This window comes from Papio anubis, chromosome 18 (genome assembly GCF_008728515.1).
Source record: "Papio anubis isolate 15944 chromosome 18, Panubis1.0, whole genome shotgun sequence".
NCBI lineage: Eukaryota > Metazoa > Chordata > Mammalia > Primates > Cercopithecidae > Papio > Papio anubis.
In genome coordinates this window covers 52,497,828-52,520,259 of record NC_044993.1, presented here as the reverse complement: position 1 = coordinate 52,520,259, position 22,432 = coordinate 52,497,828, and the positions used below count along the sequence as shown (strand labels likewise).

The following is a 22,432-nucleotide window of genomic DNA, read 5'->3' as shown; positions in this document are numbered from 1 at the left end:
GAAGTGGATCCGTTCCAAGATGGTCAAATAGGAACAGCTCTGGTCTGCAGCTCCCAGCATGATGGATGCGGAAGATGGGTGATTTCTGCATTTCCAACTGAGGTACCTGGTTCATCTCATTGGGACAGTTGGACAGTGGGTACAGCCCACGGAGGGCAAGCTGAAGCAGGGCAGGGCGTCACCTCACCCAGGAAGTTCAAGGGGTTGGGGGATTTCCCTTTCCTAGCCAAGGGAAGCTGTGACAGACTCTACCTGGAAAAACAGGACACTTCCACCCAAATACTCCACTTTTCCCAAGGTCTCAGCAACCAGCAGACAAGGAGATTTGGGTCCCACGCCCATGGAGCCTTGCTCACTGCTAGCGCAGCAGTCTGACAACGAACTGTGTGGCAACAGCCTGGCTGGGGGAGGGGCATCCACTATTGCTGAGGCTTGAGTAGGTAAACAAAGCAGCCAGGAAGCTTGAACTGGGCAGAGCTCCCCACAGCTCAGCAAGGCCTGCTGCCTCTATAGACTCCACCTCTGTGGGTAGGGCATAGCTGAACAAAAGGCAGCAGACAGTTTCTGCAGACTTAAAGGTCCTTGTCTGACAGCTCTGAAGACAGCAGTGGTTCTCCATCCACAGCGTTTGAGCTCTGAGAACGGACAGATTGCCTCCTCAAGTGGATCCCTGACTCCCATGTAGCCTAACTGGGAGACACCTCCCAGGAGGAGGCAACAGACACCTCATGCAGGCGGGTGCCCGTCTGGGACGAAGGTTCCAGAGGAAGGATCAGGCTGCAATATCTGCTGTTCTGCAGCCTCTGCTGGTGATACCAGGCAAACAGGGTCTGGAGTGGACCTCCAGCAAACTCCAACAAACCTGCAGCTGAGGGACCTGACTGTTACAAGGAAAACTAACAAACAGAAAGGAATAGCACGAACATCAACAAAAAGGACATCTACACCAAAACCCCATCTGTAGGTCACCAACATCAAACACCAAAGGTAGACAAAACCACAAAGAGGGGGAGAAATCAGAGCAGAAAGACTGAAAATTCTAAAAACCAGAGCACCTCTTCTCCTCCAAAGGATCACAGCTCCTCACCAGCAATGGAACAAAGCTGGATGGAGAATGACTTTGATGAGATGACAGAAGTAGGCTTCAGAAGGTTGGTAATAACAAACTTCTCTGAGCTAAAGGAGCATGTTTGAACGCATCGCAAGGAAGCTAAAACCCTTGAGAAAAAGGTTAGACAAATGGCTAACTACAACAAACAGTGTAAAGAAGAGCTTAAATGACCTGATGGAGCTGAAAACCATGGCATGAAAACTTTGTGATGCATGCACAAACTTCAACAGCCGATTTGATCAATTAGAAGAAAGGGTACCGGTGATTGAAGTAAAGCAAGAAGACAAGGTTAGAGAAAAAAGAGTAAAAAGAAATGAACAAAGCCTCCAAGAAATATGGGGCTATGTGAAAAGACCAAATCTACATTTGATTGGTGTACCTGAAAGCGATGGGAAGAATGAAACCAAGCTGGAAAACACTCTTCAGGATTATCCAGGAGAACCTCCCCAACCTAGCAAGGCAGGCCAACATTCAAATTCAGGAAATACACAGAATACCACAAAGATATTCCTCGAGAAGAGCAACCCCAAGACACATAATTGTCAGATTCAGCAAGGTTGAAATGAAGGAAAAAATGGTAAAGTCAGCCAGAGAAAAAGGTCAGGTTACCCACAAAGGGAAGTCCATCAGACTAACAGCGGATCTCTCGGCAGAAACCTTACAAGCCAGAAGAGAGTGGGGGCCAATATTCAGCATTCTTAAAGAAAAGAATTTTCAGCCCAGAATTTATAGCTAGCCAAACTAAGCTTCATAAGTGAAGGAGAAATAAAATCCTTTACAAACAAGCAAATGCTTGTCACTACCAGGCTGCCTTATAAGAGGTCCTGAAGGAAGCACTAAACATGGAAAGAAACAACTGGTACCAGCCACTGCAAAAACATGCCAAATTACAAAGACCATCAATGCTAGGAAGAAACTGCATCAATTAACGGGCAGAATAACCAACTAACATCATAATGACAGGATCAAATTCACACATAACAATATTAACCTTAAATGTAAATGGGTTAAATGCCCCAATTAAAAGACACAGACTGGCAAATTGGATAAAGAGTCAAGACCCATCAGTGTGCTGTATTCAGGAGACCCATCTCACGTGCAGAGACACACAGAGGCTCAAAATAAAGGCATGGAGGAAGATCTACCAAGCAAATGGAAAGCAAAAAAAAGCAGGGACTGCAATCCTAGTCTCTGATAAAACAGACTTTAAACCAACAAAGATCAAAAGAGACAAAGAAGGCCGTTACTTAATGGTATAGGGATCAATTCAACAAGAAGAACTAACTATCCTAAATATATATGCACCCAATACAGGAGCACCCAGATTCATAAAGCAAGTCCTTAGAGACCTACAAAGACACTAAGACTCCCACACAATAATAATGGGAGACATTAACACCCCACTGTCAATATTAGACAGATCAACGAGACAGAAGGTTAACAAGGATATCCAGGACTTGAACTCAGCTCTGCACCAAGCAGACGTAATAGACATCTACAGAACTCTCCACCCACAATCAACAGAATGTATATTCTTCTCAGTACCACATCGCACTTATTCTAAAACTGACCACATAATTAGAAGCACTCCTCAGCAAATGTAAAAGAACAGAGATCACAACAAACTATCTCTCAGACCACAGTGCAATCAAATTAGAACTCAGGATTAAGAAACTCACTCAAAATTGCACAACTACATGGAAACTGAAGAACCTGCTCCTGAATGACTACTGGGTAAATAACGAAATGAAGGCAGAAATAAAGATGTTCTTTGAAACCAATGAGAACAAAAACACAATGTACTAGAATCTCTGGGACACATTTAAAGCAGTGTGTAGAGGGAAATTTATAGCACTAAATGCCCACAAGAGAAAGCAGGAAAAATCTAAAATCGACACCCTAACATCACAATTAAAAGAACTAGAGAAGCAAGAGCAAACAAATTCAAAAGCTAGCAGAAGGCAAGAAATAGCTAAAATCAGAGCAGAACTGAAAGAGATAGAGACACAAAAAAACCTTCAAAAAAATAAAAGAATCCAGGAGCTGGTTTTTTGAAAAGATCAACAAAATTGATAGACCGCTAGCAAGACTAATGAAGAAAAGAGAGAAGAATCAAATAGACGCAATAAAAAATGATAAAGGAGATATCACCACTGATGCCACAGAAATACAAACTACCATCAGAGAATACTATAAACGCCTCTACACAAATAAACTAGAAAATCCAGAAGAAATGGATAAATTCCTGGACACATACACCTTTCCAAGACTAAACCAGGAAGAAGTTGAATCTCTGAATAGACCAATAACAGGCTCTGAAATTGAGGCAATAATTAATAGCTTACTAACCAAAAAGAGTCCAGGACCAGATGGATTCACAGCCGAATTCTAGGAGCTGGTACCATTCCTCTGAAACCATCCCAATCAATAGAAAAAGAAGGAATCCTCCCTAAGTCATTTTATGAGGCCAGCATCACCCTGATACCAAAGCCTGGCAGAGACACAACAAATAAAAGAATTTTAGACCAATATCCCTGGTGAACATCGATGTGAAAATCCTCAATAAAATACTGGCAAACCGAATCCAGCAGCACATCAAAAAGCTTATCCACCACGATCAAGTTGGCTTCATCCCTAGGATGCAAGGCTGGTTCAACATACGCAAATCAATAAACATAATCCATCACAAAAACAGAACCAATGACAAAAACCATATGATTATCTCAATAGATGCAGAAAAGGCCGTTGACAAAATTCAAGCTAAAAATTCAAGTTTTTAGCCCTTCATGCTAAAAACTCTCAATAAACTAGGCATTGAAGGGATGTAACTCTAAATAATAAGAGCTATTTATGACAAACCCACAGCAATATCATACTGAATGGGCAAAACATGGAAGCATTCCCTTTGAAAACCGGCACAAGACAAGGATGCCCTCTCTCACCACTCCTATTAAATATAGTGTTGGAAGCTCTGGCCAGGGCAATCAGGCAAGAGAAAGAAATAAAGGGTATTCAATTAGGAAAAGAGGAAATCAAATTGTCTCTGTTTGCAGATGACATGATTGTATATTTAGAAAACTCCATCGTCTCAGCCCAAAATCTCCTTAAGCTGATAAGCGACTTCAGCAAAGTCTCAGGATACAATGTGCAAAAAAATCACAAGCATTCCTATACACCAATAACAGACAAACAGCTAAATCATGAGTGAACTCCCATTCACAACTGCTTCAAATAGAATAAAATACCTAGGAATTCAACTTACAAGGGATGTGAAGGACCTCTTCAAGGAGAACTACAAACCATTGTTCAATGAAATAAAAGAGGACACAAACAAATGGAACATTCCATGCTCATGGATAGGAAGAATCAATATCATAAAAATGGCCATACTGCCCAGGGAAATTTACAGATTCAATGTCATCCCCATCAAGCTACCAATGACTTTCTTCACAGAATTGGAAAAAACGACTTTAAAGTTCAGATGGAACCAAAAAAGAGCCCGCACTGCCAAGACAATCCTAAGCAAAAAGAACAAAGTTGGAGGCATCACGCTACCTAACTTCAAACTATACTACAAGGCTACAGTAACCAAAACAGCATGGTACTGGTACCAAAACAGATATATAGACCAATGGAACAGAATAGAGGCCTCAGAAATAACACCACACATCTACAACCATCTGATCTTTGACAAACCTGACAAAAACAAGAAATGGGGAAAGGATTCCCTATTTAATAAACGGTACTAGGAAAACTGGCTAGCCATATGTAGAAAGCTGAAACTGGATACCTTCCTTACGCCTTATTCAAAAATTAATTCAAGGTGGATTAAAGACTTACATCTTAGACCTAGAACCATAAAAACCCTAGAAGAAAACCTAAGCAATACCCTTAGGGACATAGGCATGAGCAAGGACTTCACGACTAAAACACCAAAAGCAAAGGCAACAAAAGCCAAAATTGACAAATGGGATCTAATTAAACTAAAGAGTTTCTGCATGGCAAAAGAAATACCATCAGAGTGAACAGCAACCTACAGAATGGGAGAAAATTTTTGCAATCTATCCATCTGACAAAGGGCTAATATCCAGAATCTACAAAGAACTCAAACAAATTTACAAGAAAAAAACAAACAACCCCATCACAAAGTGGGCAAAGGATATGAACAGACATTTCTCAAAAGAAGACATTTATGCAGCCAACAGACACATGAAAAAATGCTCATCATCACTGGTCATCAGAGAAATGCAAATCAAAACCACAATGAGATACCATCTCACACCAATTAGAATGGCAATCATTAAAAAGTCAGGAAACAACAGATGCTGGAGAGGCTGTGGAGAAACAGGAACACTTTTACACTGCTGGTGGGAATGTACATTAGTTTAACCATTGTGGAAGACAGTGTAGCAATTCCTCAAGGATCTAGAACTAGAATTACCATTTGACCCAGCAATCCCATTGCTGAGTATACACCCAAAGGATTATAAATCATGCTGCTATAAAGACACATGCACATGTATGTTTATTGTGGCACTATTCACAATAGCAAAGACTTGGAACCAACCTAAATGTCCATCAATGATAGACTGGATTAAGAAAATGTGGCACATATATACCATGGAATACTATGCAGCCATAAAAAAGGATGAGTTCATAACCTTTGCAGAGACAGGGATGAAGCTGGAAACCATCATTCTCAGCAAACTATTACAAAGGCAGAAAACCAAACACTGCATGTTCTCATTCATAGCTGGGAATCAAACAATAAGAACACTTGGACACAAGGTGGGGAACATCACACACCAGGGCCTATCGGGGGATGGGGGGATGGGGGAGGGATAGCATTAGGAGAAATACCTAATCTAAATGACAAGTTGATGGGTGCAGCAAACCAACATGGCATATGTATACCTATGTATCAAACCTGCACACTGCACGCACATTTACCCTAGAACTTAGAGTATAATAATAAATAAAGAAAAGGAATGAAGTACTGTCTCATGCTACAACATGGATGAACATTGAAACATTATGCTAAGTGAAAGAAGCCAGACATAAAAGGTCCCATATTGTATTTTATTTATATGATTTTATTTATTGATTTTATTTATATGAAATAGCTAGAATAGGTCAACCCAGAGAAAAGAATGCAGATTAGTGGCTGTCAGGGCCTGGCGGGAGGGGAGAATGAGAAGCAATTGCTTAATGGTCATGGGGTTTTCTTTTGGTGTGATGGAACTGTTTTGGAACTACATAGAGGTAGTATTTGCCTGACACTGTTAATGTACTAATACCATGGAAGTGACCACTTAAAAGTGGTTATTATGTTAAGTAAATTTCACTGAAATTTTTTAAAAACGAGAAAATGACTACCAACATGATACGCCAAAATGCCCCTCCCACTCCAGCAAAGACAGGGATGTCTGGACAGGGAGGCAATCCAGGAGAAGGTGAGGGCACTGTATTAAAACAAAGGGGTGAGCAAACATCTCAGCTCTTTCCCGTCACTCAGCACCTAGGGTGCTGGCAACCAGGCCCCACCTTCCAACAAGGAGTGTAGAAAGGTCTCCTTCAGGAATTTAACCTGCCCCAGAAGAATATATGAGGCCAGGAGTTCAAGACCAGCCTAGGCAACATAGCTAGACCCTGTCTCCACAAAAAAATTAGCCAGGCAGATGGCACACACCTGTAGTCCCAGCTACTCGAGAAATTGAGGCAGGAGAATCACCTGAGCCCAGGAGATGGAGACTGAAGTTATGATTGTGCCATTGTACTCCAGCCTGGGTGACAGAGTGAGACTGTCTCTAAAAATCAAAAACAAAATACATAATGGGAGTGGGAAGGGGGTCACTACTCACAACAGCAATAAAACACCTAGGAATAACTTTGAAATAGGTGCAGAAAATCACAACTTTCCCAGGAATAAAAAAGGCGAGTAAATGCAGATATCACGTTCCTGAGTAAGCAAGTGCAATCCTGTAAAAATGCCACCCTCTCCCAGTTAATTCTATACATTTACCCCAACCTTAAAATTATGATTATAGGAACTTGACAAAACTATTATCAAATGTATCTTAAAAGTATAAGTAAACAAGGGGAGCCATAAAACATCAAAAACTGAATAATGAAGAAGAGGACTGCACTGACAGTAATGTTTTTCTGCCCTCCCCTAAACCAGTGGTTAACAGTCCTGGTAGCACATTAAAATCACCAGGAAGGCCGGGCACAGTGGCTCACACCTGTAATCCCAGCACTTTGGGAGGCCAAGGTGGGAGGATCACCCGAGGTCAGGAGTTTAAGACAAGCCTGGCAAACATGGTGAAACCCCATCTCTACTAAAAACACAAAAAATTAGCCAGACGTGGTGGCAGGTGCCTGTAATCCCAGCTACTTAGGAGGATGAGGCAGGAGAATCGCTTGAACCCGAGAGGTGAAGGTTGCAGTGAGCTGAGATTGCACCACTACACTCCAGCCTGCGCAAGGCGAGACTCCATTTAAAAAAAAAAAGAGGTTTGAGAAAAGACAGGATATTTACATATTGTCAAAGTATCTCACCACAAGATGCTTATTAATTACAAGGGGAAAACAGTAGCTTAGTACTAGGGGAAACCTGGCAGACATCACCTTAGTTATCAAAGTTACTGACAGCAATAGGACACATAGGTGTCACATACCTCCTGCTATGATGCCATGAGAAGGACAAAACAACACTTCATGGTATTCCTGCCAGAAATACATAACCGGAATCTACCGACGACGAAATGTCAGTCAAACCCAAAATAAGGATGTTCTACAAAACAAAGGGCCCATACTCTTCAAAAATGCCAAAGTCATGAAAGACTAAAGAACTGTTCCTGACACATGAAATCAAAGAGAAATGACAACCAAGCAAACCATGATATTCGATCCTGCATAAGAATTTTTTTTAAATTTTGCTATGAAGTACAATAGTGAGACAAATGGCAAAATTTCAATAAAGTCTGTAGGTAAAATGATAGTATTTCAAATCTGGAATTCGGGAGAGAAGTCCAAGATAATATAATCAATATGCCTGGTATGTTTCTGATGCTCACTCCATCTGGAAGTGGATCATGCAGTAACAACTTGACAACTAGTAAAAAATTATCAGGCTAAAAAAATTGTAGTATTGTACCAGTCTTAATTTCCTGATTTTCATAACTGTACTTAGATTATGTAAGATAATATCCTTGTTTTTAGGAAATACATAAGGTATTTAGGCACAAAGAGTTAATATATCTGCAATTCACTCTCAAATGGTTCAGAAAAAGATTATAAACACACACATATTACAGAGAGAGAACAAATGTGATAAAACAGTAAAACGTTAACACATTGGGGCATCTGGGTGAAGGATATATGGAAATTCTTGGTACTATTTTTGCAACTTTTCTCTAAGTCTGAAATTATTTCAAAATGAAAAGTTAACAATAGGCATGCAGTTTTTTCAAGAAGCACTGTTTTTCTTCTTTGCTTCTTTAATAGGAAGAACTGTGCTTGAATTCTGTCATTCACTGATCTCTCTGGCCCAAACCATCATTCACTTATCCAATCAACATTCATTAAGTCCCTACCATATGACAGGTATTAAGGAGGCTAATGAAAGGCAGATGAAAGATAACCCATAGCCTTCTCAGTCTAGTAGGGGACACACACATACAAATAAATATTAGGAACTATGTGATGTCATAATATTCGTATGCACAGAAGGTCTGTGTCAGCTGATGAAGCCAAGTCTGTTAGTAGAGGTCACAGAAGATTCCGGGGCTCCAGATAAGATTGAAAGGAGTTCCTCAGGCCAAAAGGGATGAGGAGTACATTTCAGAAAGAGTAACCAGTATGTACCCCAAAAGCCCCACAGGTGTGAAAACACATGCATTATTGCTTTAAATCCTCCTAACACCTATGGAACAGGCATGACTCCTCCCCAGACTGTACTTGTGCCCTTAATCATGAGGGTTTGATAGCAGACACATGATGGACTGGCAGAGGGACCGAAATAAGGGCAGACAGGAGACTCTGCTCTAAGAAAGAATGATGGTCTAAAATAAGAACAACAGGGCAAGTGGAGCAGAAGAAATGAGTATAAAATATTTAGGAGGCAAAATGAACAATAAGGGTTCAGGTGTGAACAGGGTGAGGTTGAAAGAGAAGTTTGATTCTCAAGCATCTGTCTTGGGAGACTAGATGGATCACGGTGTCATTCACTACAATAAGGGATGTGCGAAAGGAGCCAGTCTGAAAAGAAAAAACAGAATACTATGTTTTAAAATTTGAGGAATCTGTGGACAATCGAGGTGAAAGTAGTAAGCATCTGGACGTGAAGTGAGATTTCGCATCACATCTGGATATGAAAGTAATAAGTAAAGATAGATGGTATACAAGAATGGCAGTTCAAACCGTGAGTGCTCAACAGACAGGCCAAAGAGAGGGTCAAGACCAAGACAAAGGATAACAGCAGGACCCTTGCGAACTCCAAACTTTAAGGGTGGCCAGAAGAAAGGCCCCAGCAAAAACACCAAGGAGGGAGGGTCAGGTGGGTCCTTGAACACAGGTGGTGTTGTGTTCAAGGTCAAGCCCAGGCTCAGCGCAGCAGCTGCACTCCTCCCTGATCCACACGCCTCCGTTCTGTTCAAGTGCCCAAACTCATCACCCACTCTGTCGACCTTGCCTCCTCCTTTGCTGGGATGAAGTCTTCCTGATCCAAATCACTTTGCCTTCCCTCTGCTCCACCTTGAATGTCTCCATCTTCACCCACAGTCCCCCTTCTTCCTGTCTCAGAAAAAAATGCCCCTTCACCTTTTAAAGGTTGAGCACAATCTACGACCTGCGTTTTACACTAAGGTCAAAAGAGGAAAACACACCCTGACTCCCTGTCTGGCCTTCTGCTTATTCCTTAGCCCATCTCACTCTGGCCTCTGCCCCTCCCTCCTACTGAAACTGCAAGCCCTTTCTTCCACACTTCTTTGCCTTGGATAGCCCACCCATCCTTTACATTCAAATCTGTCCCCTCCCCTGTGGCACCACCCTGATCCAGCCCAAGCAGTCTAGTGGCTCCCTCTAACATTTTCCAATAGTTCCATTTATACTTTACTTGGAACATGGATAATACTCCTACATAAACTGACCAAGGCTAAACTATTACTAAGAGGTCACTAAATGGTGAAATTTTTGAAGGCCAGAGTTTGGTCTTAGTCTTCTTTGTGGTCATCAGTACCTCCCACATTATCTTCACTAAATAATTTCAATAAATCTCTGTTTGGATAGTACCAAAAACCTAAAATACACTTATTTTATATTTACCACTCATGCTAATTACAGCAGAAGTTATCTACAGGTGCACAAAAATATTTGTAATTGACTGATTCATTTATTGCTGGAGCAAAGACGGTCACCTCAACGTTGGCTTACCAGTAACGAACACTGGAAGCAATAACCAGAAATATGAAAGTAGCTTTCATTTATTGAAGACTTAGTATAGTCAGTCCCTGTGGAATGTCTGACGTGCCTGATCTCATACAGTCTTGACATCAACACTATAGTGATTATTCCTCTGCACTTCATGTAAAGAAACTAAAATTTTAAAAAACTGGGTAAGCTAGGAAGCAGCAGTCTCCCCAGGTCTGACACAAAGCCTAGGTGCTAGTCTCCCTTACGCTAACACAACTACTAAGGTGACCACGGTTCTGGTTTGGACCCTTACAGAAAAATCCAATGAGGCTTCTACCATTTCAATTACTCTATTCATGGAAGTTTACCCATCTGCTCGAAAAGTCTGTTAACCGGAACAACTTGACAGCCACCATGAAAGAATAATGTTGGGCCCTTACCTTACACAACACAAAAAATTAACTCAAAATAGTTCAAAAAACTATAAGAGCTAAAACTAAAAAACTCTTAAAAGAAATTATGGGGTAAATCTTTATGACTTTGGATTTGATAAAGTGTTAGATATGACAACAAAAGCACAAGCAACAACAACGAAAAAAGATAAACTGGACTTCAACAAAACTAAGAACCTTTGTGTTTCAAAGGACATCAGGTAGTTAAAAGATCACTCACAGAATGGGAGAAAATATTTGCAAATCATATATCTGATAAGGGTCTAGTATTCAGCACATGTGAAAATTCCTAAAACTCAACAACAAAAAGCAAACAATGCAATTTTAAAATGGGCAAAATATTTGAATAGACATTTTCCCAAATATGATATACAAATGGCCAACAAGCACAAGAAAAGATGCTCAACATCATGTCAGTCACAAACACAAATCAAAACCGTAATGAGATACCACTTCATATCCACTACGATGGTTAAAACTAAAGAGTCAGATAATAATCAAGTATTGGCGAGGATGTAGAGAAACTGGACCCTCAAACACTGCTGATAAAAATGTAACATGGTGCAACACTTTGGAAAACAGTCTGTAAGTTCCCCCAAATGATTAAACATACAGTTACCACACGACACAGCAGTTCTATTCCCAGGTATGAAGAGAAATGAAAACATAAGTCCACACAAAAACTTGTGTGGAAGGCCGGGCGCGGTGGCTCAAGCCTGTAATCCCAGCACTTTGGGAGGCCGAGATGGGCGGATCACGAGGTCAGGAGATCGAGACCATCCTGGCTAACACCGTGAAACCCCGTCTCTACTAAAAATACAAAAAACTAGCCGGGCGAGGTGGCGGGCGCCTGTAGTCCCAGCTACTCGGGAGGCTGAGGCAGGAGAATGGCGTAAACCCGGGAGGCGGAGCTTGCAGTGAGCTGAGATCCGGCCACTGCACTCCAGCCTGGGCTCCCGAGCAAGACTCCGTCTCAAAAAAAAAAAAAAAAAAAAACTTGTGTGGAATGGTTCACAGGAGCATTATTCATACTAGCCAGAAGGTGGAAACAACCCAAATGTTCATGAACAATGAATAAACAAAATGTGATCTATTCAAACAATAAAATATTATTTGGCCATAAAAAGGAATTAAGTGGCCGGGCGCGGTGGCTCACGCCTGTAATCGCAGCACTTTGGGAGGCCGAGGCGGGCGGATCACAAGGTCAGGAGATCGAGACCATGGTGAAACCCCGTCTCTACTAAAAATAGAAAAAATTAGCCAGGCGCAGTGGCGGGCGCCTGTAGTCCCAGCTACTCGGGAGGCTGAGGCAGGAGAATGGCGTGAACCCGGGAGGCGGAGCTTGCAGTGAGCCGAGATTGCGCCACTGCACTCCAGCCTGGGCGACAGAGCAAGACTCCGTCTCAAAAAAAAAAAAAAAAAAAAAAAAAGGAATTAAGTGTGATATATGCTACAACATGAATGAATCTTGAAAACATCACACTAAGTAAAGCCAGTCACAAAATATCATATTATTTTATGATTCCATTTATATAGAAGTCTAGACTCAGGAAATCTGTAGAAACAGAAAGCAGAATAGTGGGCCGGATGTGGTGGCTCATGCCTGTAATCCCAGCACTTTGGGAGGCTGAGGCAGGCGGATCACTTGAGGTCAGGAGTTCAAGACCAGCCTGGCCAACATGGTGAAATCCCATCTCTACTAAAAATATAAAAATTAGCCAGGCTTTGTGGCATGTGCCTGTGATCCCAGCTACCCGGGAGGCTAAGGCTGCAGTGAGCTGAGATCGCACCACTGCATTCCAGCCTGAGCGACAGAGCAAGACTCTGTCTGAAAAATGAAAAACAAAAAACATACAACTATGGCATAGTATATCTTCCTGAATGCCATAAGATGCCAAAAAGGCTACTTAAAGGAGGTCACAGTCAGTCCTGAATCTCAATATAAGGTTTTCCCAACTAAACTATGGACATATCTTTGCCTAAAACAGTAAGAGTTGCCTTCTTCTAGGAAAATATTACTATAAGAGTTTTACCATTATACCATCAAAAAAATACATATGTGCATTTTACCACAATTTTTTAAAAATGTGTATCATTATATAATAGACATCTAAAAAGGTAGACTATAGTTAAACCTGCAAACCCAGGTGGCATTATGAAAACAGGAGCTCACTTACCTCTTTGACTGAGAATTCCTTCAGGCCTAAATATTTCGGGAGTCTCAAAGGCAAAAATGCAGTCGCTTTCATGGACTGTTTCCAGGTCGTCTGTATCACAAAAGGAACGATGGAACCCATCATAGTACATTTCTGTTAACACAATCTAAAAATAGGAAAAATGTAAACAGTTGGGTAACTGGAAATTCAATACTAATTGATCTCCCAATTCTAGGAACTTCTCCAGACCATCAGGACTGGCAGTAGTCTGAGAGAGCTCTGAAACATCTCGCAGAGCCCACTTTATTTGCCTTTAATGAGAGAATCTTGGAAGCACAATATCCTCTGTAACTATATTAACAATATACAGTCACCCCTCCATATCTGTAGGTGCTACATACGTGGATTCAACTAATTGCAGATCAAAAATATTCAGAAGAAAAAAAAAGGACGATTGAATGTATACTGAACAGTCTTTTACTTGTCATTATTCCCTAAACAATATAGCATAACAACTATTTACATAACATTTACACTGCATTAAATATTATAAGTTATCTGGAGATGATTTAAAGTATATTGGAGGTACAACTATTATGTATCCATAAAATAAAAAGTAAAAATAAAGTATACAGGATGATATGCTTAGGCTCTATGCAAATACTGTGCCATGTTATAAAAGGGATTAAAGCACCATGGATTTTGGTATCCTAATGCAAGGGTTCCTACAACCAATCCCATGGACACTGAGGGACACCTGTACTCTGATGTCAGAACTCTATGACTCTAACTCCAGGGTTCCTCTAAGTTTTGGTATAGAAGAGAACCAGGAGATCATAACGTCTAACCCCCATTTTCACTGAAAGGAGAGAAGCCAAGAGACTTGCCTCAAGTTCTACAACGATTCAGCCTCATGTCGAGGACGGAGTCCACATCTGACTCTGAGGCTTTCTCCTATATCATTTTATTTTCTATTTTTCAAGCCTAAACCATGGATATTTGTATTGAAAAAAAAATCAACTCAAATGTCAAAAATACTAACTAGTTAAATATAGTATAGCCTTACTGGAATTATAAAGCTACTCTTAAAAAGAATGAACTATATATATTTGCACTAACATGCAAAGATCTAAGTAAATACAAAGCAAGGTAAAAACAATAAGTGTAAATGATTCTTATATAAAATCATTAATGTATATATGCATGGAAAAAATCTAAATGAATACTATATAACATAGTATTAAAGTTAGTAACCCTTAGCATTAAGATACCTAGTATGAGATACTTTCTCTTTCTGTTATATTTCTGAAATGGCTGAATATTTTACAATAAAACAGAAAAACAGGACAGGCATGGTAGCTCAAGCCTGTAATCCCAGCACTTTGGGAGGCCAAGACAGAAGGACTGCTTGAGGCCAGGAGTTCAAGACCAGCCTGGGCAACATGCCAAAACCTCGTCTCTATGAAAAATACAAAACTCAGCTGGGCGTGGTGGCATGCGCCTGTAGTCCCCACTATTTGGGAGGCTGAGGTGGGAGGATCGCTTGAGTCTACAAGGTTGAGGCTACAGTGAGCCATGATTGCACCAATGCACTCCAGCCTGGGCAACAGAGTGAGACCCTGTCTCAATCAATCAATACATACATACGTACAATATACATACATACAAACAAACAAACGAACAAAAGAAACAAAAGATGGAGAGGAGAACACTGGAGACATTTAAAGACTTTATTACATGCTCAGCCACGCTGTCTACTGAAAAAGCACTGGACTGGGCATGCAGGTTCCAGTCCAGCCTATCACCAACCAGCCCTGCAAACCTGAACAAGTCACACGTCTTCTCTGAGCCTCTTTCAAATAAGAGAGTTGGACTGGACCCCTGAGGTCCCCTCTACCAGCACTAACATTCTGCAGATCTACCAGGTAAAAGAGGTTGGTGGCATATTCCACAAATAGTCCAGCAAAAATGTTCCTGGCACATTTTCCTTTTAATGAATTTAATGACCATGTTGTTTTTCTGCCAGTGAACATGCAAGTAAAATTCACTCTCTTCAGCAAACTGAGGTCAACAGCAAACTTGTAATTATTTCACCAATTTAAACCACATGCAAAAGGAGCCAGACAGTGCTGGAAGCTGTAAAGATGCAACCAGATTTGCCCTGGATACCACCAAAGCCTCGCTCCCTCTCTTTCTGCCTTTCCCTCATCCTGAGAGGAAGAAAGAGCCAATGGGCTTTTCAGAGTAGGAAAGAATATGAACATTTTATCAACATGCCAGTACTTGGCCTACAAAAATATGAGATATTTGCCATATTAGGGTAACACTGCTGGTTGTATTTGTTTTACCCGTGGTAACTTCCCAAATAAGGCCACATAAGGCCAAAGTACAAAACACCTTTATTATTCCAGGGATTACATAGTAGTTTCCAGAAGCTACTATCTAGGGAAAGCAATTTAGCTACTGAGTCATCTTTCCTTAATAAATCTTAAATAAGGAATGTTTTTCCAAATAAAATAATAATAGCAAATTGAGTAAAAGCTATATGCAGAAACATGTCAAGTCCAAACAGGTCAAAAGTATTTTTGGTCAATTTCAACATAACTGCTTATCAAACATGCATCCCAAAAGGGAAGCGGCATGGGCACAACTTTCCTTTCTCTTCTCTAAACAAGGTAAGAGACTCTGATCCAGCCATAATGAGAAAACAAAACGTATTGAGCATCTATTACGTATAGAACACTGTACTAGCAAGATATCCACTCTTATCACCACAAGGGGTTTTCTAGCGTCACTGCTCAAGTTTTCAAAGCCTCTTTGACTATCAAACGCTGCAAGGATGCTCCACTGCCCACATACACATCCATGGGAATGATTTAAGAAGGGTTAAGTAATTATACCTTATGAACAAAGCTACAAGAAGGTCCTGGTACACAGCTTCTCCTTTTCTTTTTTGAGAGGAGTCTCGCTCTGTTGCCCAGGCTGGAGTGCAGTGGCGCGATCTCAGCTCACAGCAAGCTCCACCTCCGGGTTCACACTATTCTCCTGCCTCAGCCTCCTGAATAGCTGGGACTATAGGCACCCGCCACCACACCCAGCTAATTTTTTGTATTTTTAGTAGAGACAGGGTTTCGCCGTGTTAGCCAGGATGGTCTTGATCTCCTGACCTCGTGATCCACCTGCCTCGGCCTCTCAAAGTGGTGGGATTACAGGCGTGAGCCACCGTGCCCAGCCTCCTTTTAAAATTATATATACAATTACATGAAACATGAAAAGTTTCTCTATATATTTTACTCTGTGGGGTCTTGATTTTTTTCCCCTCAACTCTAAATGCAACTGGTTTTAAATCTCTAATCATACTCAGCAAAGAACTATAAAAAATTCTAAGAGAACAGAAAGCAATACTTTTGTGGTTCATGTGTAACTTGCCTTAGCAGACTTATTACCTGATCAGTGGGGATCTTTGTTTCCATAGACACTGCTTCCCGAAGTCTGGCAACAGTCCCAGACAGAGGCACGGCCACACCAATCCTCATGCAGTGAGAACATTTCCCTTGATACACTACAGTGACATAGAGAGGCCTGTACAGATCAAAGTCAGATCTTCTCATTAGTCACTTATTTCAACTAAAACATAGAAATGCAAAATAAACCTGAGCTGAAATCAACAAAAATCTAAAGCTAACCCACAGTGTTACTCTGAAGCCAAATGGAAAAATTTCACTTGGCTCTAAGCAGAACTATCAAACAATCATCAAGATCTTTGGAAAAGGCAATCGTCACAAAATGAACATTTTATGAAGCAAACAAAAATATATCTACACTTGATTCTGTGCTTTGTATTTTCTTTAGAACAGCGTAACTCCTGGAAATGTTGAGAAATTGTTCAAAATAAAGCAACTAAGAAACAAGAAATGTAAAGTAAGGTCTCTAGAGAATCCTGAAGCCACTCAACAGCCCTCTCCCTCCCCCGATACTATGTGAGGATGACAAACCGGGTCAGACTAAACAGCCCCTGCTTGCCTCATGTGCCTGCTTACCCTGCAAACTCAGGAGGGCATTTATTCTTGTAAGGTTGTAGCAATGACTGTATTCAATCCCATTATTAATCCCATTACCTGTCTAAATAAGTAAGAAGATCTAATAGGAGCCTACAGAGGAAAAGGAATACAGTAAGAAAATACAGTCTTCATTTTACTAAATCCATTCTTACCTTGTGTGGGGTAGAGGAATTGGCAAAGAAATGCAAAGGAAAGGATCAAAAGTGTTGCTCTGTTTCTGACAATGAGGACACGTCAAAGAAGATCTTTAAAACAAAAAGTAAGACACTCAACATTAAAATCACCCAGAACTATGTCAGGTAAACAAAATAAGTGGGAACATCTGATTTGCTCATACCGGTATTGGGCTTGAAAGAGTTCTTGTACAAAAGTGCTACAGACAGGAAAAGGTCCCTCAGGCATCATATCAGTCTCTGACGGTGGCTAAAAAAAAAAGAAAGTACAATTTCACAGACTAGGAAGACCAATTCTTGGCTGAAGATGAAGTCAGAGAATCACAAATGTCCTTGACTTCCTTTACAAGCTATGCATCAAGTGCAGATACTTCAGTGACGGGCACCTGCTAAAGGAGCCAGAACACAGCAGGCAGGATGTGGGTCACGTGGACTCATCCCCTCACACAGACTTTGCCAGCGATCGTCTCTGCATGGCACTCAGCCAGGCAGCTCCCCTTCCCCAGGACGCTCCAGTTTCCCTCCAATTCTCCAAACTCCTCTAAGAAGTAATCCTCAACCACTTTAAAAGTACTAATGGTAGCCAGGCACGGCGGGTCATGCCTGTAATCCCAGCACTTTGAGAGGCCGAGGCGGGTGGATCACTTGAGCTCGGGAGTTCGAGATCAGCCTGATCAACATGGAGAAACCTCGTCTCTACTAAAAATACAAAATTAGCTGGCTGTGGTGGCGCATGCCTGTAATCCCAGTTACTCAGGAGGCTGAGGCAGGAGAATCACTTGAACCCAGGAGGCAGAGGTTGTGGTGAGCCGAGATTGCGCCATTGCACTCCAGCCTGGGCAACAAGAGTGAAAGTCCATCTCAAAAAAAAAGTACCTATTAGCTGTGCTGTGTATGTTAGTGCCTAATCACACTCTACTTCATGTTGTATTTAACTTTTCATGTCCCTCCACCTAACAATTAGTTACTAAGCACCATATGCAGAGAGAACTGTACAGAACGTTAGGATACAAAGATAATAAGACCCAGTGCCTGACCTTGAGGATGTCTCAATTTGGTGGGAGAATCAGCCACATGCATATAGTCATATGACAGAAGAGAGTGTTCAGGCACAAAAGGATCTTGAATTAGAATAATTTAACAACTTACCAAACCTAGAAATTTAAAATTTGAAGTACAGAGCAGACTCATCAAAAACTTTAAAAACTGCCCAAGGGAAGCAACTCTTTAGTCTTAATTTTTTCCATTATATAAGTCATTTTATCCATATTTGTAAGACTACATGTATACAATTAAAAATTAATCATTATGTTTCTCAATGAGAACATTCTGGGGCTTCTATATTCAAATCCAATCCTAACAGCAGAGAAAATCCATGTTTCCTTTGTGATTGTGTATTCATTCGAGTGAACTACAGAGTATGTGTCTTACTAGAATAGAAAGGAAACACATTCTGCTTTAAAAACAGTTTAGTGAAATGGAATCACTTTTTTTAATCTGAAGTTCACCATACATGCAAATGTTTCCCCTCTCATTAGACTATAAATTCCTTGGGGACAACAGTTCTTGTATCTCACACTGCCAGCACAGTAGCAAACAAAATGAAATGTCCTTTAAGTAGCCACTGAATCTTCTACTCACTCAGAGCTTAGTCAATTTCATTGTATTAATGCAATGCAACAATTCCTCAGTAGAAGAATCTACACGCTCTCATGACTAGCTGACTGCCCTAGGGGAGCATGCGTCCTTACCTTCAGAGGCGGCTGGCCACTCTGCTTCACTGAATGGTTGAGGTCTTCGTGAACTCGGTCCAAAAGCCACAGTAGAAACTCCTGAGCATCATGCTGGGAATTTCCCCGGTACTGCAGTGCATTCTTTGACACAATAGTCTATGCAGGTAAATAAATCAGCATGAACAGTTGTGAGTTCCTGGCTTTAAAGAAAAACTATTTAGTCATAATCCCAAAAGGGATGCAAGACCTCAAGCATGTTAGAGAGTACTTCCCAGAAGGAGTGCAAAGTAAAAACAGATGCTGGTGTAAAAACCTCACCCCTAGAAACATGTACCAGAACCCTTAAAATACACTTAATCCAGCAATTCTACTTTTAGGAGTGTATCTAAGGAAATTATCAGAACAGCCTGTCAAGACTTCTAAGAAAATATTAATCAGGGTTTATGAAAGCAAATAATTGGTAATAACTTGGACATCTTAAAAAAGAGAATTGGTTAAGAATAGGAGGAGATGAAACAGTAAAGACAGTTAAATTAGGATACAACTACATGACATCCTTAAGAAATACTATATTAAGTGAAAAAAGTTATAAATAACTCATGTGAAATGTGAATGTATTCTTGTAAAAATTGTTTGGGGGGTGTAGACATGTACATACAAAGAAAAAGTTCTAAAATAACACATACCTACATATTAAGTATTATCTCTGGGTGATAGAATTACAGGTGCTTTTTTTCCTTCTCACTTTTCATATTTTCTACAATGAGCATGTTACATACAAAGCAGGTAAAAGTTTTGTTTCAAACTTTACGAGATTGATTTACATTGCTTTTGCTAAAATGCTGGACTTTTATTATGTAAGATACATAACAGCTTCAAGATTCATCACTCATCAACAAAGATTTAATAAGTGTCTAAGATACAAACAGCCTAGTGAAGGGGACAGGGGGAAAGTCCATCTTACAGTGTAGCATGATGGGATAGTGGTAATGGATACCAAGTTTCTCATAGAGAGGGAAGTTACAGATAAGCAAGGAGGGAAGGCAATGAATCAGCTGAAGTCAGTATAAACTCCTATTTAGCTTAATATAAAGTGAACAGATAAATAAATACAGATATTTATATAAACTTGGGTTCATATCCATATATGTACACTGAAAGGCAAAGAAGTAGTGACACCCCAGTAACAATGTGCACATCCAGTGCCCATATCTTGGTTTCTAATACCATTTTCCAGTATAAAACTAGGGCTCCTTGGAGAAATGCCGATTCTAGGGTTGGGACAGGAGACATATCAAAAAGACACAGGAACCAACCTAAAAGAACTCCCAACAGCCAAAGCTAGAACAATCTGATCAAAAGAATAAATAATATTAGGTTATAACCCAATGTATAAAAAAGTATAAATTGACATAATGACTGAATGAATAAATGAGGGAGAAGAGGTAAATCTTCCTTACAGAGGAATTCCAAATAAGTTATATCAATAATCCCCCCTCCAGGAGGTAGAGCTTACCACCCCTACACCTTGAGTGTGGGTTGTGATAATGACTTACTTCCAAAGACAGGAGATTGGAAAGAGGAGTAGAAAGTAACTTACAGTTACTAACACAGTAACTAACACTGCTTTAGAGAGCTGGGCAAGGTTGACATCATCAGTAGTAAGTCATGTTGCTAGCATGTGCACTTGATATGTGACAAAAAGAACATTTTACCTCTGGTCTTCCTCCCAAAAACCCATGGCCTCAGTCTAATCATAAGGAAAACATCAGACAAAACCCAAACTGAGGAACATTCTGCAAAAAAAAAAAAAAAATGTGACTGGTGCTTCCCAAAACTATCAAGGTCATCAAGGATAAGGAAAGTCTGAGAAATAATCACAGACCAGAAGAGACTAAGACGACGTGACGACTAAATGTAATGTGTTATTCCATGGGAGCCTGGAACAGAAAAAAGGCACAAGAGAATAACTGGGGAAATCTGAATAAAATGTCAAATTTAGTCAATAGTAACGTACCAATGTTAGCTTCTTAGTTATAACAAATGCACTACGGTGACATAGGATATTAACAAAAGGGAAACTGAGTATGGGCTTCGTGGAAACTCTATGCTACCTTTGCCACTTTTCTGTAAATCTAAAACTATCCTAAAATTAACAGTTTATTTAAAGGCGAATATATATATTTACAAACTTTCTATAAATATAAATATGGCAGTTGTATATAGGCATATCATGGGAAAAGAATAGAGGCTAATTAAGAAGTAGGAGGATAGTGGTGTTAACTAATAGACAAGAAACCCTTTCAGGAGATGTCATTTGAGCTGGACCTTGAAGATAAAGAGGCAGGGATTCAAGGCTGAGGAAGCAACATGCACAAACACACAAAGGTACAGTATGACACCTTCAAGGAAGACCAAAAAGGTCAATAGGCCTGAAATTCCAGGTCTATTAGACAGAATGGAAGGAGATGAAACAGTAGACAGATTAGGCAGAGTAGGAGGAGATGAAACAGTAAAGTCAGAGGCCAGTTCAGGAAAGACATATAAGACCACTCAAACATGGCAAAGGGAGCTGTAAGTGAACTGGTAAATTAAGATCATGGGCTCTGGAGCATACAGCCTGAGATCAGATCCCCATTCCCCCACCTCCTATTTGTGAGGCCTGGGACTACTCCCCTCCAAAGCAAAATGGATAATAATGACTCAGTATGATGATTAGATTTTGAGAATGCATGCCAAACATTTCACATGTAAATGAGATATAATCAGCACTCAAATTTTAGCCATATTATATATGGGAGTAAAGAAAAAGCAGGGGGCCCGGTGCAGTGGCTCACGCCTGTAATCCCAGCACCTTGGGAAGCCAAGGTGGGTGGATCACGAGGTCAGGAGATCGAGACCATCCTGGCTAACACAGTGAAACCCCGTCTCTACTAAAAATACAAAAAATTAGCCAGGCGTGGTGGTGGGCGCCTGTAGTCCCAGCAACTTGGGAGGCTGAGGCAGGAGAATGGCGTGAACCTGGGAGGCGGAGCTTGCAGTGAGCCGAGATCACACCAGTGCACTCCAGCCTGGATGACAGAGCGAGACTCCATCTCAAATAAATAAATAAATAAATAAAAAAGAAAGCAGGGGAGATAACTGCACAATGGGAGAGTAGTTAGGAAACAAACTAAAGAGGCAAGAAATAATGACAGTTTAAGCTAAAGCAGTGAGGACAGAATGGGAAGGCAGATTTAGGAGAGATTTAGGAATTTGAGTGGTAGAATCATTAGGATTTGTGATCTAATGAATGTGGAGAGGGAGGAAGGAGGCATTAATGTCACTCACTCAGG

The 22,432-nt window shown here is 40.6% G+C and overlaps 1 protein-coding gene across 1 annotated transcript in view; it reads right to left on the bottom strand.

Annotated features, from left to right (window-relative positions):
* Positions 1–22,432, bottom strand: part of USP31 (ubiquitin specific peptidase 31) — a 103,741-nt gene that overhangs the window by 32,731 nt on the left and 48,578 nt on the right. The window contains exons 2-6 of the mRNA XM_017953253.3: positions 19,116–19,253; positions 17,529–17,614; positions 17,344–17,436; positions 16,577–16,712; positions 13,152–13,296 (exon numbers count right to left, since the gene is read on the bottom strand). Of these exons, the coding sequence (XP_017808742.3) occupies positions 13,152–13,296; positions 16,577–16,712; positions 17,344–17,436; positions 17,529–17,614; positions 19,116–19,253 (598 nt within the window). The remainder of the gene's footprint in view (positions 1–13,151; positions 13,297–16,576; positions 16,713–17,343; positions 17,437–17,528; positions 17,615–19,115; positions 19,254–22,432) is intronic.